General features: G+C 31.5%; 2 protein-coding genes and 1 long non-coding RNA gene across 4 annotated transcripts; 2 read left to right on the top strand and 1 right to left on the bottom strand.

Moving 5' to 3' along the window:
• Positions 1 to 95: 95 nt before the first annotated feature.
• LOC126846512 (uncharacterized) lies at positions 96 to 2,444 on the bottom strand. The gene is made up of 3 exons (XR_007686896.1): positions 1,594 to 2,444; positions 1,378 to 1,533; positions 96 to 572 (listed from the first exon to the last, which is right to left on the bottom strand). It is a non-coding gene; the product is annotated as an uncharacterized LOC126846512 (long non-coding RNA).
• Positions 2,445 to 6,396: 3,952 nt separating this feature from the next.
• On the top strand, positions 6,397 to 22,468 carry LOC126846120 (phenoloxidase 1-like). The gene is made up of 14 exons (XM_050585291.1): positions 6,397 to 6,540; positions 7,000 to 7,129; positions 7,257 to 7,476; positions 7,829 to 8,046; positions 8,663 to 8,865; positions 8,940 to 9,090; positions 9,157 to 9,255; positions 9,364 to 9,528; positions 9,592 to 9,720; positions 9,784 to 9,975; positions 10,092 to 10,227; positions 10,304 to 10,536; positions 10,620 to 10,883; positions 22,272 to 22,468. Exons 2-13 carry the CDS (start codon positions 7,007 to 7,009, stop codon positions 10,878 to 10,880), a joined length of 2,130 nt encoding a protein of 709 aa, XP_050441248.1. The 5' UTR covers positions 6,397 to 6,540; positions 7,000 to 7,006; the 3' UTR covers positions 10,881 to 10,883; positions 22,272 to 22,468.
• Positions 13,967 to 22,468, top strand: LOC126846119 (phenoloxidase 1-like). Of its 2 annotated transcripts, none has more exons than XM_050585290.1 (13): positions 13,967 to 14,072; positions 16,856 to 16,985; positions 17,113 to 17,338; positions 19,315 to 19,535; positions 20,057 to 20,259; positions 20,333 to 20,483; positions 20,551 to 20,658; positions 20,739 to 20,903; positions 20,966 to 21,094; positions 21,158 to 21,355; positions 21,479 to 21,614; positions 21,692 to 21,924; positions 22,008 to 22,468. In XM_050585290.1, the coding sequence occupies exons 2-13, from the start codon at positions 16,863 to 16,865 to the stop codon at positions 22,266 to 22,268; spliced, it is 2,154 nt and encodes a 717-aa protein (XP_050441247.1). In that variant the 5' UTR covers positions 13,967 to 14,072; positions 16,856 to 16,862; the 3' UTR covers positions 22,269 to 22,468. The 2 variants fall into 2 exon arrangements, with proteins under 2 accessions (XP_050441247.1, XP_050441246.1); XM_050585289.1 differs by lacking the exon at positions 13,967 to 14,072 and adding an exon at positions 16,272 to 16,414.
• Positions 22,469 to 23,911: the final 1,443 nt, after the last annotated feature.

The raw sequence follows: 23,911 nt of genomic DNA, 5'->3' as shown, positions 1-23,911 counted from the left end.
AGATATCATAATATGCAATACAATAGATTATTATAGCTCAACTAAATAACACGACATGTTTGCAGGTCGCAGAAAAAGTCAACAAAATAGTACTAAGGAATTGGTAGTTTCTTATTAGCTAACCCTGAGGGATTGACACATTCAGCTTGCAATCGGGTCAACTAAAATTATGGTCGATACATGGGTAAAATGAATGTATAGTTAAAATAACCACATAAACATTTTGGCCAACTAAATGGTTAGTAAAGCAACTATACACTTAGTTATTCAAACTGTACATTTATTGTGCTCCTATATATTTTTCGACTGAACGGCTTTCAATAAAATAATAAAATAATATATATATATATATATTGTTTTGATATAAATGTAATTTCGAAAAGAGCTTTGGTGTTTTCATTTTCCGTTAACCCATCTGTGTGGTTGTGGAGTGACAGACAGATATGTCAAAACACCTTTACCAGGTGCGGGCTTTCTTACCGCATACGTTCTTCCTTCCGGGCACCAGTGTTTCATGTATACGTCAATCGGGTCCATAGGTGGCAACGAAGGTATTTGGGATGTCAAGTGTGCTGCTTGGACAAAAAAAAAAAAATATAGTTGTATTCCATATTAAATATTAATACTCGCCACACGTTATGATGGATGCGGTACATTCTGAGCATTCTTTCTCTCACATTATCACGCAGTAGAAATATAAATGGATACATGTTTGTTTTTAGGTTTGAGACATTTGCTCTCAACAGAGGCGAGGTCACGAGGTGAGGATGAAGATAATGTATGTATATCCCCCATGGCTTTAAAATAGACTATAATATATTATTGTAAAGCTAAAAATAATTTGGAACGTGCGTAAATCAACATTTTATACGAGTGCCCTTTAAAAATAAGCCTAAATCTTGTAAAATGTTTGAGTAATTATATTAAAGTACTTCTCTAGTTATTCAGAATACTTTGTGAATAATTGTTTTCAATAATATTAATTGAATAATATCATAATCATATATTTTACCATATACTTAAATTATTATGGACAAATAATTAAAAGGCTTATCTCATTTGTAGTTTATTGCAGTTGTATTTTATTCTTCTAAATTATTTGCAACGAGCAAGATTTTAATTACTGTGTTCATATTTTCCGATTTCGTAATAAAAAATAAATCAAAATTTAATTCGTCTTCATTATTTAGATTGTCGCAGTTGAGAAAATATTTGTGTAATACATTTTCTATACAATTAAATTAAATGTAATATTAAGTTATAATTATAAATGTTTACATTAGGACAATTTTTTAATAGAACAATATTGTATGTACAAAATAGTTCAGAATTTTGAATAGGTAAACTGTGGACACTGCATCTCGCATTAATACTTACTTAATGTGCTTGGTTTGGACTGTACAGGTTTAAACTGTACTAGTTTGAAAAATGTACTGTTCCAGGCTGTGTGGGCTTATAGTGTGCTTGGTTTTGTTATGCTTTTTCACATTTTTCTAGCTGCTGTCATTTGTTTAGTTATAACCATACAAATTTCTTGAAATTAAATGATTTTCTAAATGTGTAAAGTGAAACAATGCAAACTTATGTACCTACCTGCTTTCCGGCAATCTTTTTCGAAAGTTCCGCCTGTTTGTCTCCTTTGTCAGCGAAAACAGTTGTTTTGGAATTACAAACCCAGTTTTACTTGGCAATTAAAATGTCAGCGATAATTTCAATGGTATATAATCTCAGTGGTTTGGCCGGGAAACGCGCTAAGATCACGTTCTTCTCCGTGACAAATACTCAAAACAATCTTCTGACAACAACTCATTTTTCAGTACCAATTTATTTCAAACAACCGAGATGTTTATTTCTGTTTGGAAATTTATCACTTCCTACAAACACTACAATTGCCGTCTAGACAGATTGTGTCGCCTAAATTACAACAGTGCCAATTGTTAAAACATGTCAAAAACAAAAATATTCATATTGAAATTTCGACTACGTGTATCGATTATGCGGTGTATTTTTTTTTACAATAAAAGGAACCGGAAAGACCAATTTTACATAATTTATTACTTAGATATATTAAATTACTTACAAATATTGTACGATGATTATTTAAAACTAATAATAAGATTTATGTTTTTTTTTTTTAATATAGCTAAATTTAGTAAATATGTCACCTAAGATTTAAATTTTTTATGTAAAGTCATTAGTACAAATATAAATCTCCAACAAAGTAATAGCAATAAATAATAAAACAATATTTTTGTTAAAGAATTTCATAGCTGTTGTTTTGTAATAATAATATTTTTTTAATACACGTGTTATTTACATTTTATACATATACACGCGCCAACTACTTTGAGAATCTGTCGGTAAACACCGAAAATGGAATCTTCAAATCAAGTTAAGTAAAAGTTAAATAAACAAAAAAAAAAACACTTAATAAATATTTTAGTGTAAATACAAACCTGATGTTTCAATAATTTATGATGTTTACCTATTGATAGGTACCTACTTTATAAATAACACTTATCATGTAGATTAAGTATTGTTGTTACAATTAAGAAATATCGTAACCTTTATTGGCTTATGTATGTTGAAACTTGAAAAACATCTATGACGTATGGCGTCATGTCTGGTCAAAGGCTCACACCACTTTATCTGTTTACGGTTGTACTCAAAATACAGTAGTTAATTAGCCAGTAGTTTTGCTAAATCACAATGATTTAGCAGACTGTAAAAAACAAATTCTTAATCAGAATGTGACCGTTCAACTTTTTTATGCCTAATTAAATTCTGTTTATAGCTGTGTATTCTGCTGCAAGGAATGACGTACGCATATTATAAAGAAAGGGCAGGGTTGTTCTATTTGTTTATTTACCATTGTTGAAATTATTAAAACAAATTTAACAATATTAATATACGACCCTTTTCATCTTGTCCTGCGCGAACATCTCCAATGCACCCTAGTGTCCGTGCTAATGGTGGTTGATTGTCCTCCTTGATTATGACTAACTATCCAGGGTTCATGTTCTCTTGTGGCCTGGTCCATTTTGTACGTTGTTGTAATTGCTGGAGATATTCTGCTTGCCACTGGCACCAGAAGTGCTGTGTCGTGGCTTGAATCGTGTGCCATCGTTTTGTCCAAGCCTTGGTTTCTGTGTAATCTGGTTCAGGAAATGTTGTGAACGAACGGCCGACCAAAAAATGTCCCGGAGTCAAAGATCTTGAAGTCTTGAGGGTCATTCGGTTGCTCGCACAGAGGGGCGAGAATTAAGAATTGCTCCAATCTGTGCTAACGCTGCCGCAACGATGCTCGCATCTCAGATGGGCCAGCATGCATTGAACGCCGATGTTCCTATCCAACTAACAACCGTGCGAATCTATCACGTGCTATCAGAACCGGATGTTTTTCATGATAGCTTATGAATGCATTTTGGATCCGCCCCTATACACGAAGAATACTGGAAGCGTCTAAGATGGAGTGCAATGTTTTCAAATGACTCATTGCCGTTTGGAAATGCTGTTTTTTGAACTTTTTTTTTGTCCACACGTCAAGTCCTCCCTTTAATTCCGACGCTGTTAGTGCACCGGTGCTCCTCTCGTTTTCCTTCACCTTGCAGTTTCTAGCAAATCGCAAAATATACAACACTGTAATACCATAGTAAAACCCTTGCGACGTCGACGTCGTTTGTCTAATCCCAGTGGCGAGAAATACTTTTCCCTTTTTAAGTTAACGCGCTCAAATTTGAAAATAAATTAAAAATAAAGTATCGATTGCGTAAGACTGCTTTTTTCTAATCTGTGAAACATAATATTGTTTTATGTTCCATGTCTAGACGGTCTACTATAAAATACGCATTTCAATTAAACCATCCAATAGCTCACAGTAAAAATAACTTAACTAGGAAAAATTTTAAAAATTACGTTTTTTTGACGTTAATGCAGCACAAAGTTAATTAAGTTAAAAGTTAAGTTAATAAACGCCCAGTTAATTAAAAAAGTTTACACAACCTTAACTTTAACTTATTAACTCGGTAATGGCCAGCCTTACTATAAAAAAGTTTTTCAGCCGAGTTTGCAACCACGAAAGAACATTTTCGTGTCTCGTTGGAGTACCGAATAAATTTAGAGTAGTGGTGGAATTATATAGTATAATGATATAGTATTTTAACAAAGTAGTATATTAAAACGTCAAGTTTCTGGCTAAAATTGTAGTGTTTATTATCTGGCTTAAAACAATTCATAGAGAATTTGGGCCCTTAAACTGTTTTGAATTTATTATTTAGTTCTAATTTGAACGTTGAACGTACAACATAACTCTTATCTCTTATCTCTCTTACCCCTATCCCCTACCCACTATCTCCCATCCCTATCACTCACCCCTATCCCCTACCCCTTATCTCCTCCTATCTACCACCCCTATCACTCACCCCGATCTCCCATCCCTACCCCCTACCCCTATCTCCCACCCCTATCACTCACCCCATCTACTACCCCCTATACCCACCCCTATCTTGTAACCTCCCCAACCCCAACTCCATTCCCACCCCCTATCTTCTACCCCTATCTTTCACCCCTAACCCCATTCCAACCCCCAACCCCATCTCCATGTGGTAACGCTTTTTTCGGTTATGTGCCAGAGCTAATTCACACCCCAACCTCATTCCCACCCCCATCCTCATCCCCAACCCCATCTCCGTGTGGTAACGCTTTTTGACATTTTCATGTCTTAGCTCTGGCACATAACCGAAAATGTTATAACGAAAATATTGTAACGAAAAAAGTGTTACGCTGTTATCTGATATGAGATATGAGATAGGGGTGGTATATAGGGGTAGGGGACAGGGGGTTAGTGATAGGGGTAAGATATAGGAGATAGGAGATATGTTGTACGTTCAACGTTCAAATTAGAACTAAATAATAAATTCAAAATAGCTTAATTCTCTATGTTAAGTTACTTTTGGCCAGATAATATACACTACAATTTTAGCCAGAAACTTGATTGTACATAATTTTTTAATCTCCTTGGCTTATGCTGTAACCGGAAGCTCCATGTATTATATTTTTTTTTTAACTATAATTCCACAACTAATCTAAATGTATTCGGTACTTCAACGAGACATGAAAATGTTCTATCGTGGTTGCAGACTCGGCTGAAAAATGGCTGATTTTTCGTTACGCTTTTTACGTTACGATTTTTTCGGTTATGTGCCCAGAGCAAAGACATGAAAATGTCAAAAACAAATTAAAAGGGCTACCATTGTCTATTGTCGCAGTGGTTAAAACTGACACATCTACCCTATTCCTATTCTACATAATTATTGCTATATGGTATAACTTACATGTATTTCTTGTCGGCTGTCAATTAGTTCTGATTGTACTCTATGAAAGTCTAAGTAAAAATTAAGGCTTATAAATAAGCTACACTCCAATAACCAGTCAGTGGGTTAACGCGTTATATTAACTACAATCCGTTAAACCAAAACAATCCGTCAATAATCGTAAAATAAATTTTTGAAAATACACAAGCGTAAATATTTTATATATATATATATAGTAATTTTCGACCTTGATCAATAAGCACAAAATGCCGCTGAGTTATAGAAATTTGAAAAGAAAAATCTAAATTTACATGTTATTTAAATAGGAAATCATCTCGCGTTAAGGGAGAGTACTTAATATTAATATTAAGAGCTCATATTTTTAGGGAATTTTTTTTTGGCATTTCCAACCAAGTCTTAGGCCGGGAGCTAAAAAAACAGCACTCTAATATAGTTACCTAAACACTTATATACATGGGTGACGGGTTATTGAAAACCGATTGCAAAAACGCTCGAATTGTATTGATAAAAAAAAAAAGTAAGGCCACATTTGGTGACAACGTCATAACAATAATAGTCGTAGGAAACATTTATCTTTCTGCCTACTGCTTGGTAACGGCCGACGAGAATAGTAAAATTATATACATATACCTAAATAGGTAGGCCTACCCAGCTATGGGGCCTTTAGGAATGGTATTTTATAGTCCATCTTTAGGTGTGAAAAAATCCAACAGAATTTTTTTTGTGATTTATAACAAAAATAATGGTTTGTGTACAAGACTACAAATAGCTATGAATTATGTTACGAAAACATTGAAAAAGCTAGTAAAATGGCCAAAGGATCGATCCCATTTTCTATGAAAATCTGGACTTCGAAATGGCTATATGTATATTTCTATAAAATGGCCAATATGGCAACGCTGCCGGGTTATGCCCCCATGTAAGTAATCTCTAAGCAACCACTATACATTAATTTGTGTTCGTTCGACCATTTTTCGCCTTTAACACGGGTTTATCGCTCAATATTAAACAAAAACAAAAAGTTTGCGATTATAGCTTAGTATATAAATATGTTTGCTCGGAATAGGAAATCATTTTAAGCGTATATTGTCGTCGCTAGTGTTTGATTAATGTCAAGTCGTTCAATAGTTATTTTATTTCTGCTCTTATTATAACTGTCAAAAGTTAAAACTTTGTTTTCAAAAATAATATAATCTACTAACTACAGGTAAGAAACTGTCAATGCTTTAATTATTTTTATTAAACAATTTATGTTTTTATTAAAAAAAATATAGCTTATTAAATTGTGATCTTTGCGAACACAATTTTTTATTCTGTTCGTGTAACTTGTGCATGCCGTAACATAGGTTTTGGTAAATAATATGTTTGTATCATAATTTTAGTTTTTTTCGAAAAACTATTTTTATGGCATTAGTTTTTTATTTTTATTTATAACGTAAATCAAAAAATACATATTTGTTCAAACCTTACGTGTATCATTTACTCTTTTTTCCACCCCAAAAGTATAATTATAATATTATGTATAACCTCTATTGTTTTATTTGTGATAATATTTATTTTTCATAAATTAAAAAACTACCTAATCTTTTTATAATTATTTACAACTAGAATTAGGAAGGTATAAAAAAAAACACTAGAAAACATAGTGCTAAGTATTTTTTTTTAGAAACACCATGGCGGTCCGTGAGGCGAAGATAGAAGATCTCGCGTATCTCTTTGACCGGCCGACGGAACCTCTGTTCATTGAAAAGGGCAAGGACCAAAAAGTCGTTTTCGATGTTCCCGTGGATTATAGGGTACGGTATTTACTCAAAATTGTTGCATATTATTCATATATAAACAATAATCTTTTAGTAATTCATCAAGCAACAGACCGACATATCATACGCACATGTTTGTATAATATTTTGTTTCTCCGTTTAGCCCGACCGGTACAAACAGTTGATGACGAAGGCTGACCTGTCGGCTAACTTTATACATTTCAGCGTTGAGATCCCGACAAAGCCCACAACCATTAGGGTCAAGCAACTATACAAACTCCCCGACTTGTCCCTCCCCCTGTCACTCGACAAGAACAAGCCGTTCACCGTGTTTAACTCGCACCACAGCGCAATGGCCGGTAGGCTCATCGCCGTTTTAATGGGTAAGTAAAAGCGCCCTTTAATTTTAAAATTCCTATTGTGGTGTTCCTCGGAAGAGTGTCCAGGCACACTATAACATAGTCAAGTTTGGAGCAGCCTTTCAATGTGGTCCACACTTTTCTCTTTCCATTCCGATGCCGGTAAAATGTATGTTTAAGATTTTTTTAAAAATAAGGTCATACAAGAAGGCAGTTTACTATTGAAGTATGAACAGCACTGCGCTTTTTAATGATTATGCGATGATTTTGTAGGACTAGATGTAATTAATATATCTAATATATTATACTATAGGTATTATTGTCATCGATATATTTTATTGTACTTGATTTTAAAATTAAGATATTATTTTTATAGAGGCTCCAAAAGACGAATTAGTGTCCTTGGCCGTTTACTGTCGCGACCGGATGAATCCGTTATTGTTTTTCTATGCCATGTCTGTAGTCATGATTCATAGGCCAGACACGCGCACCATACAACTGCCTTCGCACGTGGAAATGTTTCCCAAACTTTATATGCACTCTTCTATTTTCAGCCGTGCCAGAGAAGAAGCATTCGTGTTGCCTGACATTAGGGTATGTGATAATACTTCTATCTTCCTGCGAGACTACCTCTTTATACTTGAAGTTCGATATTAAAAGTCATTATAAGTGATTATATTTTGAGTTATGAGAGATTGAAGGAAACCGGGAAAGACTTGCCCAAGTCTGAAAGAAATAAGAATGAGTTGTCGATGTGACGACGCTATCACAAAAATGTGCTGTGTGATTGATTTTAATATAATATATTTTAATACAACTGTATTGCGGTATGACATAATATGACCTTGTTAGTTGTTTTATTTGTGAAGAATACTAAAATACACCGTACTCTGGTAGTTTGCAAGTTGCTGCACCATTGACCATATAGCAGCAATTTTCTGGGGTAGTCTAAGCTAGAGTTGATTATGTATAAAGCTAAGGTAAAATTTAAAAAAGGTAATAATTCATAATTTCATACTTTCATAATTTTTCGACTTTTTATTTTGACTCGCTATAACTTTGCGAAAAATGTTCTGTTTATTTTAAATTACAATGGAAACCAGGTTAAAATTTACTTTGTATTCTGCCTTGGTAGATGACTAACGATTAAATAGTCTTTTTGTACATTTTAATGGTGAAAGAATGGTTTGGTTTTTATTAACACAAATAGGAACCCGTGGAAATACCGCAAGATTACATGGCGTCGAATTTGGACTTCGAACATAAGATGGCGTACTTCCGGGAAGACATCGGCGTTAATATTTTTCATTGGCATTGGCATTTGGTGAATTTACCTAACGAACCCCCTAGTATGGTGAAAAGAGACAGGCGTGGAGAACTTTTCTACTACATGCATCAACAGATATTGGCCAGGTAAACCTTAAGAGATTAGCGGTTTTTTTCTGACCATTTTTTTTTAAAAACTAGGTATTCGTTGGCCATTTTAGGTACAATTTTGAGCGTTTTAGTAATCGCATTAACAGAGTGACACCTCTGACGCACTGGAACGAGCCTATTTTGGAAGGCTACTTTCCAAAATTGGACAACGCGGTAGGCGGTCGTGTGTTCCCAGCAAGAAGCCCCAATACCAAATTAAAAGTAATTTAAATTATCATTTTGGTAGTAACGTACTTACTAAGATAGATTATGAATTTATTTGCATAGAATGTGCAGAGAAATGATTACACCCCATTCCACATTGAAGACTTGGAACGTTGGAGAGATCGATTGTTCTTAGCCATACATTCTGGTTTTGTCATAAATGTAATAATAAATATTATTTTTCTCATATAGGCATTACCTATTTGTTGTATATATATATATATATCATGTACCCGTGTTTATAATATAATAATATAATGTTTACAACAGAAAGACGGTCAACAAGTAAGATTAACTGAGACTGACGGCATCGATATCCTCGGTAACTTGATCGAGGCTAATTCATTGAGTAAAAATCGGACTCTGTATGGAAACCTTTATAACAAAGGCCATATGGCTATTGCCTACGCTCATGATCCTGATAACCGCTACTTGGTAAATACGCTATAATTAGCATTTAAGATACCCAAGTGTATTATTATTTCGGTTGTTATTCAGGAAGATTTTGGTGTTATGGGAGACGTTGCTACGGCAATGCGTGATCCGATATTTTACCGTTGGCACTGCTACATCAATTGCATTTTTCAAGAATTCAAAGCTGCTATTCCTAGATACACTATTCAAAATGTAAGGAACTCACTACATTTCTTCTTTTTACATTTTATTTTTATATAAAAAACACTATTGTAGCTGAAATTTGAGAACGTAACAGTGCAAAGTATAGAGGTTACCGCTTCAGGATTACCCAGCAATGAATTTGAAACATTCTGGCAGAAGAGCGATGTAGATTTTTCTCGAGGTCTTGATTTTATACCACGTGTTGGCCCTGTCTATGCTCGTTTTACTCATTTACAGCATACTCCGTTCTCTTATAAAATAAAAGTATGTATTAAATGAATTTGAATAATATAGCGTTTAACTCGAAAATGAGTTATTTAATAAAATAATAATAGCCCACTAAAGTTATATTATACACTTTTTTTGTTTTTTAATTTTAGGTACAAAATGATGGTGTCTCACAAATGGGGACAGTCCGTATATTTATTGCTCCAAAATACGATGAAAAAGGACTTGCATTCATGTTTGAAGATCAAAGACATTTTTTTGTCGAACTCGATAAATTTAGTACTCAACGTAAGTCGTTCATAAAAACAAATATTAAGTTTGTCATTTTTTTTATGCATTATTATTTGTTTTTTTTTTTTTACAGTGAAAAGTGGAAGAAACGAAATTGAAAGACGTTCAACTGAATCCTCTGTGACAATACCCTTTGAAAAAACTTACCAGAACATGGATAATGTACCTTCTCCGAATACTCCTGACGGATCAGCGTTTAATTGTTGTGGATGTGGATGGCCCCAAAATATGCTAATTGCGAAAGGAACACCAGAAGGTTTACCTTGTGAACTGTTTGTGATGGTTTCAAATGGTGTAATCGATCAAGTCAGTGAAATGACACCATACTCATTATTTATTGTAAACTTGGCTATTTGTACTTAACATTAACCAATGCAATTTGTTGTTAGGTGGACAAATCTCAAGGGGATGGTACTTGTAAAAATGCATCTAGCTACTGCGGTGTTCTAGATAAGAAATATCCAGATGCTAGGGCAATGGGATATCCTTTTGATCGACCAGCGGAAGATCGACCAGGGGTAAAAAAAGTTGAAACGTTACAAGATTTTCTTCAAGATTTACCTAATATGGCCGTTCGGGATGTAACTATTAAATTCACGGGTCGTGAAGAGGTTCGACCACCATCTTCTGGAGCTGGTACTAGATTCTAACAGGTCACAACAAACAACAAATACGAGTACACGGTCTGAAATGAACGGGACACAACTGGAAGAAATTGATAGAAATAAATATTTTATAATATTATAAAAAAAATATATATTAATCATTAATCTTATGGGATAACAGTAGAAATAATAGAAATACAGTAGAACCGTAGAAAATGTGGTGTACTGAAAAAATTATTTTGTTGAAATATAATAAATTTATTTTATTGAAATATAATTACAAAATCTAAATAATAAATGCTACTGTTTCGATAATAATTGTATTATTATAATGTATACAATTGTTCATTGAAATAGTTTTGCTTACAAAAAAAATCCATTTTATAAAGTCAACTATTTAACCATTAGCTCTTTGGTCATGTATTACTATATGACTCATACCATCATTTAGGTTGCAGTCTTCACAGAAACAAATTAATATTGTATTTATGGCTATCTAAAAATTGTTTAAAAAATTATTTAGTTTTCTTATTAAGACATAGTATTTAAAATATTATAGCTTACTTTATAGACTAATATAAACAATGCGCCCCAAAAAAGCAAAAACACCAGCAACTACGAGAGGCGCCTATAAATGGACAATACTCGTTTTGGTCTAAATAAAAATAAAAATATATAAATCATTTGATTTAATTCATAAAACAAATAGTTGCATTAAATTCTAGGACAATAAAAAAGAAACGGATAAAATAAAATAACCTATTGAATTTATTGCTTAATATGATACAACAAACGAATGTGTATGATAATTGATAACATTATTGTTAACAATTGTAGTTTGATTATATTGCTCAAGAGGCGGACAAGTTAAATTTTTGTAACCAGGAAAAAATATAAAATAAAAAAAAGCCCAAAGCTACTTAAAAGTACACGAGACCAACTCAAGTAAGACTTTGCTAATACATTTTTTTAATTTTTAAAATATAATTAATATTACAATAAATGTAATAAGTACAGTTATAATTCTAAATATACATTTTCACGAATAAGATGTTAAAACATAATAAGTCATAGATTACTGAAGTTATTGTTGTTTTTAGTTTTTTTTGTCTTTATTCCCCCCCCCCCCCAAAAAAAACGGTACAAAATCGCCAACAGAGTTAATACCAGAAACTCGCAGCACATTTGAAGTGTCAAGAATAAGATTTTTTTGTTTTGTTTTTATTATATATTGTTTGTTAAAACACTATGAATAATATAACAAGTATTAACTTTTGACAAATCCAATTTACTGTTGGTCAACTTAATTAATATAACAAAAAAAAATAATAATCAACACAAAGAACTGTTTTACATTGTTCTTAGTAGATTTTATAAGTAAAATCCATCAGGCAAAATTGTCCTGTTATAATGAAAAAAAAATGTATAATTAAAATAGGTTTCCAGTTGTGATATTTTAATAGTTATTATATATATATTTGTTTGCCACAAAATGATTAGGTATGTTATTGTGCAAACAAGAAAGGCCAGGTAGGACAATTAGTTCACACGTCCTAATTCTCAGCAATAATTTATTATTTTTTTACTAAATTTGTTAACAGTACCTACTTAATTACTATTATTTTATAGCTAGATTTTTTGTAAAACATTAGTGTAGTTGATTTCAGTGTAGGTGTTTTATTATATTTTACATAATTAAAAACCTACTAACAGTAGGTACATTTTGCATCAATCGAATTTGAATTTGGACAACGATGTTGTCATCTTGAACGTTAAACACAAACATTATTGTCGAAATACGTGTTTAATTAAAGTTAAATGTATTGTAGATAGTGTTTTGGATTGAATAAATGAAATAACTCTACAAATCTATTTTATCTATTATGTATTGACTAATATGTTTTGTTAAATTGCACAGTATACTGTCATGATTAAAAAATAATAATCTATGAGATAATAGCAAAATTAATTTGTTTGCCATTTTATTTTAAAAACATAAGCCGTAAAACAATTACTTCTTAAATACAGCTAAACTTTGGAGCTTAAAAAATTTATAAAATTTAATTTTAGTTATGTTTTCTAATTAGTGTCCTTCTATAGAAACGTATGGTTCATATCAGTAACTAAAATACTAAACTTGAAGTATTATTAACAGAACTCCTATTTTATAATTAATTTAGAAGTATATTGTTTTTCTACTAATTATTGCAAAGAAAACGGCACTAGCCCAAATTCCTAGTCCCAGGGGCCTCTTCATTTAGTTTTCGATCTAATATTGTATAAAATTACTAAAACAATAAACATTTTTGTCTTAATTCTAAAAAAGATAACCTTATTTAATAACTTTTAGCAATTGGACATTTTTTCATTTTACATTAGGACAAAAGATAATTTTTCCTCTTTAGTTGTAATAAAAAATTGTGTAATACGTAAAATGTTGTGTATGATTTTTTATAACGTTTTAAGTAGGTGAACAACAATACGTCTTAAGTAATCAAACTTATTTTGGCAAAAGTTGACATTAGCTTTTCTAGACATAAGTCCATATTAGAAATTACACATTTTACAATAATTACACAACTTTTATTTTTAAAGCATTTTTTCTCAGACAACAATAGGAAAAGGTTGTCAATGGATGTTTAGCAATGTGAAATTAACAAATAGGAAGCAATTTTATTAATCCTCGTTTGGCGGCATTTCTCCCGCATAAATCTATGACAAATAATATTATAATATTCGGAATGAAGTCATTAAATAATTCGTCGTGTACCTACTTTGTATAATATAGTTGTTTAATACAATGTACAGAGGCGGAACTACGTATAGATAAACGATGGATTTTCCACGGGCCTCGTTAAAAGTCTGAAACCTATTATATGATTTATAGGAACAGTAAAATAGTATACAGCAGCATGATTGATGTTCAGTTATTCGCTAAAAATCCGATGTCGATGACCATAATTTACGTTATTATTAATTGTGAATGATATGGAATGACATGCTACATAATATATAGTATAGTATATAATAACGTTATGTCTCATCGCAGATACCCGACGATGTTAATGTGGAATTGAAATAATAATATTATCTAGGGTTTTCCTATGCTGGAGACGACACTATTACTTTATAATTTGTTAATTTTAATTTTTAACAATCAATTATAAACTATTATTTTCATTTGATTTTGACGGTCGCAGTTGTCGGTGTCAGAAAGTCTAGTAGAAACAACGTCTGGTAAGTATTTTGCATTGAAGTTGTAATATTACACTTAACCGACAAAATGAAAGTATAATTTATATAGTATAATAATCATTGTGCATACTGGTAATTCTAGGATTAAACAATTTAATATTAAAATTAATAACTGATAATTTTATTTAGTTTGCTTCTGAGCTTAAATCTTGTCACAACGTTTTTAATATGATCAAATTATTAATAATTGAAAATAATAATTGAATTACTAGATTTCCAGATTTATTAACAGCCTTTTACTTATTTTTGACATTACCGGTAACTGTTGCTAGTGCAGAAAGGTCATTTTCAAAACTTAAGTAGATAAAAAATTATCTTAGAAGTACTATGACAAAACGTGACTACCATATAATTTTTTAAAAGCAAACCGATTAATGTGGCGGATTTAAGTGTTCAAATAAAGTAGGCAAATCCATAAGAGCGGGCCTCGTACAAAATGTATCAGTAACATACTTACTTGTTACTTATTTTATAGCAACAAATCTTCTTATTAAAAAAAAAAATTCGCCATTTCTATAAATAAAACAAAATTAACAGTAGGTGGTATATAAAATAAAATTACAAAATTAAAAATTATAGTAAACAACCTCTGCGACTTCAGCCTTGGAAAACTGGTTGATAAGATCGTTCATATCGAGGAGTAACTATGGATTGTAACAACTCATTTGTAATTTTTAAATAACGAGCTTTGTCTGATGACATTACGGTAATTGCCAATTGGGCGATCTAGAATATCAAGCTTAGTTTTCACATTAAATTAAATTTTTTTTATTATTTGTATTAATTTCATCAAAGGTCTCATTGATCTCAGAATTCATTGCGGGTATATTGTTTTATTGTATTACTGTTAGATCTCAATGTAAGTTTTGTTTGATTTGGACATTCACTAGCTGCTACAAGAAGTTAACTTTTTGTTTTTTTTTTTTGTACCCCCGAATCAAAACTTTGTTTTACAGACATTTTTCGTGCTGGAATAAAATAATTCAAATAACAGATTTTACTAGTCACGAACTCACGAATGACTAGTGACAGTTATTTTAGTTTCCGCGATAACAGTTCTTGGTGTTGGTATATTTTTATTTTTATTGTATGGGAAAAACTGAAAATGGTAGGTACATAATATTGTGTAATTTTAAGAGAGAACGTCATGCAAAATAGCAGTAATTTATATTCGTAAATAACACATAAACTAATTCTTCCGACAAATTTGTAAATCATATAAATCGTCATCAATTGTATTTATTGAATGTAAAAATATACAGTTGGTATAAAACTTAAGAAAAAAAAAATATATGTATTAATTGTAAATTTGTACTTGGAAATTATAAACTCAGTTTAGTGAATTAAACAAGGACTCGCTCTGTAACGGATTTAGGACACATATATTTTTTATTTAACCTCTTTTTTTACTCTTTATTTGTATACCTACTGAATGTGATTAAATAATAATATAATTTTTAATTTCATTAAATTGTGTCTCAGTGGTTGAAACTGGCACATCTGCCATATTCCATATTCTACATAATTGCTATATGGTATAACTTAAATTTATTTCTTTTCGATTAGCCCTGATTGTACTCTATGAAAGTCGAAGCGAAAATTAAGACTTATAAATAAGCTGCGATCCAATTACCAGTCTGTGGGGACTTTAGTTAACGCGTTATATTATAACCACATTCCGTTAAGCCAACGTCAGAACAACAATAATCTTGGGAAACATTTATCTTATCTTTACTCTTCTCGCTGCTTGGTAACGGCCGACGAGAATAGTAAAATTATATACGTATACCTAATTAGGTAGGTAGGCCTACCCAGCAATGGGGCCCTTTAGGATAGGTATTTTATAGTCAGTCTTTTTTTGCAATTTATAATGTACAAGACTACAAATATCTATGAATTATATTATGAAAAAATCGAAAAAGCTAGTAAAATGGCCAAAGGCTAGATCCCAAATTCTAAGGCAATTCTGAACTTCGAAATGGCCGTGTATATTGCCATAAAATGGCCAATACGGTAACACTGCCGGGTTATGCCACCATGCAATCTAATCTCTAAGCAACCACTATACACTACATTGTGCTCGTTAGACCATTTTTCGCCCTTTACACGGTTTATCGCTCAATTAAAAAAAAAAAAAAAGTTTGCGGTTTAGCTTAGTATATAAATATGTTTGCTCGGAATAGTGAATCATTTGATGCGTACATTGTCGTCGCTAGTGTTTGATTGATATCAAGTCGATCTATAGTTATTTTATTTCTGCTCTTCTTATAACTGTCAAAAGTTAAAACTTTGTTTTTAATTATAATATTATCTACTAACTACTGGTAAGGAACTGTTATTGCTTTAATTATTTTTGTTAAACAATTTATGTTTATACTAAAATTTATACGGCTTATTAAATTATTGTGATCCTTGCGAATACAATTTTTTGTTCTGTTCGTGTAACTTGTGTATGCCGCAACATAGGTTTTAGTAAATAATATGTTTGTATCATATTTTCAGTTTTTTTCAAAAAACTATTTTTATGGCATTACTCTTTTATTTTTATTTATAACGTAAATTAAAAAATTCATATTTTTTCAAACCCTACATGTACCATTTTCTCTTTTTTCCACTCCAAAAGTATTATAATTATAATATGTATAATCGAAAATATTTGTTTTTCATAAATTAAAAAACTACCTAATGGTTTTATAATTATTTACAACTAGAATTAGGGAAATATAAAAAAAAAAGGACTAAACAAAACGATATTTTTTTTTTAGAATCACCATGCCGGTCCGTGAGGCGACCGTACACGATCTCGCGTATCTCTTTTACCGCCCGACGGAACCTCTGTTCATTGGAAAGGGCAAGGATCATAAAGTCGTTTTCGATATTCCTGAGGAGTATAAGGTACGGTATTTACTCAAAAATGTTGCATATTATTCACATGCAAACAATAATCTTTTAGTAATTCATCGAGCAACAGACCGACATATTTTACGCACGTGTTTGTATAATATTTTGTTTCTCCGTTTAGACCGACCGGCACAAAATGGTGATGGCTCGCATGCCCAACGTTGAGCCCATTACGAGGTTCAACATGGAAACCATTGGGGACGGAGGACCTAAGAAAATTCAGGTCAAGAAACTAGAGAAACTCCCCGACTTGTCCCTTCCCCTGTCGTTCAAGAAGGACACGCCGTTCACCCTGTTCAACCCGCACCACAGCGCGGCGGCCGGCCGGCTCATCACCGTTTTAATGGGTGAGTAAACCGTACCAACCTCGTTACAGTTAAGTCCAGAGTTTGGCATTATTTAGTTAATGTTTAATTTAAATAATTTTACGTACAACATTTTGAGTAAAATATGCGTATAATTTAGTTATTATTTTTTTTTTTTTGACACATAAATTACATAATTGTGTAATAACTGTAAACAGTAAAACTAATAAATAAAGTTATGTTCTTCGGTCTTATAATAATACTTATGAGTGCCTTATAGATTTACTTATCGTGCCCTAGGTATTAAATTTGGTGTTACTAAACTTAAATTGAACTATTTTCTAACGGATATACAATTAAATAGTGTTGGTTATTATGTGTTTTCGCAATCGTAAACATTTTATAACAAAAATTGTTTTTATTTTGAATATTCAAACCAGTTCATAAAACATTTTGGGTTTTGATCGACTAGCTTGCTCCGTTGTGTATGGCCATTTTAAATACTGCTAGCCGGAGTTGGACATTATTTAGTTTATATTTTATTAAAATAATTTTTCGAATAAAAGTTGATTATTCGTATAATTACAAATAATACAAATAATGATCAAATTAACTATTATACGTAATTTACTCATGAATAATTTGACTATTAATCGGGTTAACTTTTTTAATCATGATTAATATAACTATTACCCATAATTTAATTTTTCAATCATGGTTATTATTTTTTAACCATGGTTGATATTTTTTATCATTGTTTTTCTTAAAAAATAATTTCTGTTTTACGTAATACTCGTCTGATTTGGATCATTTAATGAATTTATATTAATCAAGTAGTTTTAGGGGAAACAGAAAAAAAAACATTCGAGATGAAAATGTCTTATTTTTAAATCTGTCATCTCTATATACTATTTAAAACAAATTGATATGCTACTAAAAAATATTCTACACAGTTTTTATTTTTTTTTTAAACACATTTTTACATATCACTCAAGGTTAGTGCAGGTAGGAATAATTAAAAAAAACGAAAATCCTTATGTTCAAATAATAATAATTTTACGTACAACGGCCAATCTCATACAAAATGTACATTTGTAATTAATTAGTGTTTACGAAAAACTTATAATAAAATGTAATTTATCCAACATAATGATAAATGAATAAGTCATAAGTCATAACACAATATTAAATAGGTATTATACAACACTATTATAATTGAAAAACTATTTAAACTTGGGTGGGATTTTGTAATTCTACTGATAACATATTAATATAATTTTCTAAATAACTATTATAAATGCAACTTAAGTCCTATTTAAGTTTTCAAGATAGAATAAATCATACATAATAATATGAAATTGTGAATAAATGTACTTCTTCAATCTCTAATAACTTTATTCGTGGGTATCTATAAAAAAGTTAAGTTTTTAATCATGACTAATTTAACTATTGGTCATGATTAATTTTTAATCATGATTGATTCAACTTTTGCTCATGATTAACTTTTTCAGTCATGACTAATTTAACTATCATTCGCGTTAACATTTTTAATCACGATTAATTTGACTATTTCCCATGATTAAATATTTCAATCATGACTAATTTTATTTGTTATTGTATGATTAAATTAACCACGATTAAAAAGTTAACTTTATGTGATGACTAAAATGTTTAGACATCGAGTTAACTTTTAACTTTTAACTTGAATAAAAAATGCTCATCTCTGCTGCTAGTGTGCTTTTATGGTGTTCCTCGGTAGAGTGTCCATGCACACTATGATACAGTCAAGTTTGGAGCGCCTTTTAAAAATGGTTCACACTTTTCTTTTTTTTATTCTAAGGTCGGTAAAATTTATGTTTAAGATTTTTTTGAAATGCGCTTTTAATGATTATGCGATGATTTTGTAGGACTAGTACGTGTAATTAATATATCTAATACACTATAGGTATTGTCATCGATATATTTTATTGTTCTCTCATTTTCAGCTTGATTTTAAAATTAAGATATCATTTTTATAGATGCCAAAACAACCGACGAATTAATGTCCTTGGCCGTTTACTGCCGCGACCGGATGAATCCGTTATTGTTCATCTATGCCATGTCTGTAGTCATGATTCATAGGCCAGACACGCGCACCGTACAACTGCCTTCGCACGTGGAAATGTTTCCCAAACTTTATGTACAGTCTTCTATTTTCAACCGTGTCTTAGAAGAAGCATTCGTGCCGGTTGACATTAGGGTAGGTAATAATATTTCAATCTTCCTGCGAGACTACCTCTTTATACTTGAAGTTCGATATTAAAAGTCATTAAAAGTGATTATATTTTGAGTTATGAGAGATTGAAAAGACTTACACAAGTCTGAAAGAAATAAGGATGAGTTGTCGATGTGACGACGCTATCACAAAAATGTGCTGTGTGATTGATTTTAATATAATATATTTTAATACAACTGTATTGCGGTATGACATAATATGACCTTGTTAGTTGTTTTATTTGTGAAGAATACTAAAATACACCGTACTCTGGTAGTTTGCAAGTTGCTGCACCATTGACCATATAGCAGCAATTTTCTGGGGTAGTCTAAGCTAGTTGATTATGTATAAAGCTGAGGTAAAAATGTTCGGTTTTTATTAAATTACAATGGAAACGAGGTTAAAATTTGGTTTGTATTCTGCCTTGGCACGTAACTAACGATTAAATAGTCTTGTTGTATATTTTAATAGTGAAAGAATGGTTTGGTTTTTATTAACACAAACAGGTACCCGTGGATATACCGCAAGATTACACGGCGTCGAATTTGGACTTCGAACATAAGATGGCGTACTTCCGGGAAGACATCGGCGTTAATCTTCATCATTGGCATTGGCATTCGGTGTATTTACTCTCCGGACCCCCAGATATGGTGAATAGGGACAGGCGGGGTGAACTTTTTTCCTACATGCATCAACAGATATTGGCCAGGTAAACCTTTATAGATCATCGGTTATTCTCTGACCATTTTTTCTAAAAACTAGCTACTCGTTGCCGATTTCAGGTACAATTTTGAGCGTTTTAGCAATCACATTAACAGAGTGACACCTCTGATGCACTGGAACGAACCTATTTTGGAAGGCTACTTTCCAAAATTGGACAATGCGGTAAGCAGCCATGTGTGGCCAGCAAGAAGCCCCAACACCAAATTACAGGTAATTTAAGGCATCCTTTTGGAAGTGAACAGACTTACTAACACAGGTTATGATTTTATTTGTATAGAATGTGCAGAGACAAAACCCCGTTGATAAAACCGCATTCGACATTGAAGAGTTGGAACGTTGGAGAGATCGATTGTTCTTAGCCATACATTCTGGTTTTGTCATAAATGTAATATTAAATATTACCTATTACCTATTAGTTGTTTATGTACTCACGTTCATATTATAATAATGTAATGTTTACAACAGAAAGACGGTCAACAAGTAAAATTAACTGAAACTGAAGGCATCGATATCCTCGGTAACATGATCGAGGCTAATCCATTGAGTAAAAATCCAACGCTGTATGGAAACCTTCATAACAATGGCCATATGGCTATTGGTTTCATTCATGATCCTGATTTCCGCTACAAGGTAAATATGCTAAAATTTGCTTTTAGATACCCAAGTGTATTATTATTTCGATTGTTATTCAGGAATCATATGGTGTTATGGCGGATCCTGCTACAGCAATGCGTGATCCGATATTTTACCGTTGGCATTCCTACATCAATTGCATTTTTCAAGCATTCAAAGCTACTATTCCTGGATACTCCATTCAAAATGTAAGAAACTTCCTACACCTCTTCTTTTTACATTTTATTTTTATAAAAAAAATACTGTTGTAGCTGTCCTTCGAGAACGTAACAGTGCAAAGCATAGATGTAGTTTACGATTCAGAAAAACCAAGTAGAAATGAATTTGAAACATTCTGGCAGAAGTGCGAAGTAGATTTATCTCGAGGTCTTGATTTTACACGGCATGATGGTCCTGTAAATGCTCGTTTTACTCTATTACAGCATACTCCATTCTCTTATAGGATAATAGTATGTATTAAATAAATTTGGATTATAAATGATAGAGTATTTAACTCAAATATGAGTAATTTAATAAAATAATAATAGCCTACTAAAATTATATTATACATTTTTTTTGTTTTTTAATTTTAGGTACAAAATGATGGTGTCCCACAAATGGGGACAGTCCGTATATTTATTGCTCCAAAATACGATGAAAAAAGACTTGCATTCATGTTTGAAGATCAAAGACATTTTTTTGTCGAACTCGATAAATTTAGTACTCAACGTAAGTCGTTCATAAAAACAAATATTAAGTTTGTCATTTTTTTTATGCATTATTATTTGTTTTTTTTTTTTTTACAGTGAAAAGTGGAAGAAACGAAATTGAAAGACGTTCAACTGAATCCTCTGTGACAATACCCTTTGAAAAAACTTACCAGAACATGGATAATGTACCTGATCCGCAGACTCCTGAAGGATCAGCGTTTAATTATTGTGGATGTGGATGGCCCCAAAATATGCTAATTGCGAAAGGAACACCAGAAGGTTTACCATGTGAACTGTTTGTGATGGTTTCAAATGGTGTAATCGATCAAGTCAGTGAAATGACACCATACTCATTATTTATTGTAAACTTGGCTATTTGTAATTAACTTTAACCAATGCAATTTGTTGTTAGGTGGAAAAATCTCAAGGGGATGGTACTTGTAAAAATGCATCTAGCTACTGTGGTGTTCTAGATAAGAAATATCCAGATGCTAGGGCAATGGGATATCCTTTTGATCGACCAGCGGAAGATCGACCAGGGGTAAAAAAAGTTGAAACGTTACAAGATTTTCTTCAAGATTTACCTAATATGGCTGTTCGGGATGTAACTATTAAATTCACGGGTCGTGAAGAGGTTCGACCACCATCTTCTGGAGCTGGTACTAGATTCTAACAGGTCACAACAAACAACAAATACAGGGTCTGGAAATGAACGTCCAACAACTGGAAGGAATTGATAGAAATACATTTTTTATAATATTATAAAAAAATATATATATATTTATTAATAATTATACTTAAAGAATAACAGTACAAATATATTTTGTGTACTATAAATGTTTAATTATAATAAAATACTTTTTATACTTAATACTTTTGTGAATATACTTAAAACTAGTTTTATGTATTTTAGTTTTAAGATTCAGCGCCATCTCCAATCCTTAACACTTTTTGCCTATTCTCAACGAGTTTCTATTGAATGATAGACAAAAATAATTATAAGCAACTTGGTAAATTAAATTACAGTAGAAATTCATTAAAAAAAATATACTCAGTATTCTGACAAATCGGCTTAACCATAGAAATATTAGGTAAGCTCTATTATAAAGTTTAAAACTGAAAAATTTTCATGACCCAATTTAAAACATTAAAATAAAAATTTATAAATCACTTGATTTAATTTTATAAAAAAAGAGTTGTATTAAATTCTAGGATAAGAAAAAAAATAGTTTAAAATAAAATAACCTATTGAATGTATGGCTTAATAATATGATACAACAGATGAATGTGTATGATAACATTAACATAATTTTCCGATTCCCTGTTTTGAATATATCCTGATACTTACAGTGAAAAGACTGCCAACAACAGTATTTGATATGATATTGTCTATTACTGTATCATTTCCTTTAGGTATACATCTATGCAAGAGTTCTTGGCTAAAATTAAAAAAAAAAATCAAAAAGATAATTTAAATAAAACATTGTTTTTAATTCTTTTGAATAAAATGACAATTATTATAAATATCTACAATTAATGACTAAGTATATTGTTTTATTAACTGAAAGAACTATACATATTGGTCTCTAGTTTAGCTTTGATGCAAAGGTATAGTTTTTACAATGATGTGTTTTTTATTTCTTCCATTTGTCTCTCGACCGTTGATGTCTTTTTAACCGCTGAACCGATTTCCTCGTGTAACAACTTCATAGATCAGAAATCGGAACCTGAAAGGTACTTTGTAGAACCAAAAATTTAAAATGTTCACCGCTCTTCTTTATAGTTATCCATTACTTCGTGAAGTTTTTTAAATTTATGATACGATGTACAACAAATATAAATATAACAAATAAACCTTTCAGTCAAGACAAATGTCAGCAAAATGTGCCGACTTTATCTTATCATTGAAAAATCATAACATAAATGTATCTTAAATAAGGTCACTGTGGTGGGATGAACCACATAACATTATGCGTCCGTTAGCAAACCAACCTTCTTAGGTTGCGTAATTGCATTTACATACAACACAAATATAATTTTCAATTTAATTGGCCTATAGAATTGAGTAAGTATACAGGCATTATTTATTATTTAAGACAAAACTAATGTATTAATCACAATTATTTTACACATAGAACACTGATGGGCCTGAAGTGACGCCAATCGCGTTCTGGCCGTTTCCACTTGGTTGTCTTTCTCTTTCAACAGAACCATTTGCAGTTTATCCTGTTGCAGTAGGAAAATCATTTCTGTGTAAGATTAGAGGGTTGCATGATATGCATTGTAATACCAATATTTTTTTTCATACCTATAACA

The sequence above is a fragment of the Adelges cooleyi genome, unplaced genomic scaffold (assembly GCF_023614345.1).
Source record: "Adelges cooleyi isolate 19-005CV unplaced genomic scaffold, UGA_ACOO_1.1 ACOO_flye_CR_arks_rails_tigmint_CR_PRNA_9, whole genome shotgun sequence".
In the NCBI taxonomy this organism is placed as follows: domain Eukaryota; kingdom Metazoa; phylum Arthropoda; class Insecta; order Hemiptera; family Adelgidae; genus Adelges; species Adelges cooleyi.
Note: the sequence above shows the minus strand (reverse complement) of the source record. Positions and strands in the feature narration are given on the sequence as shown.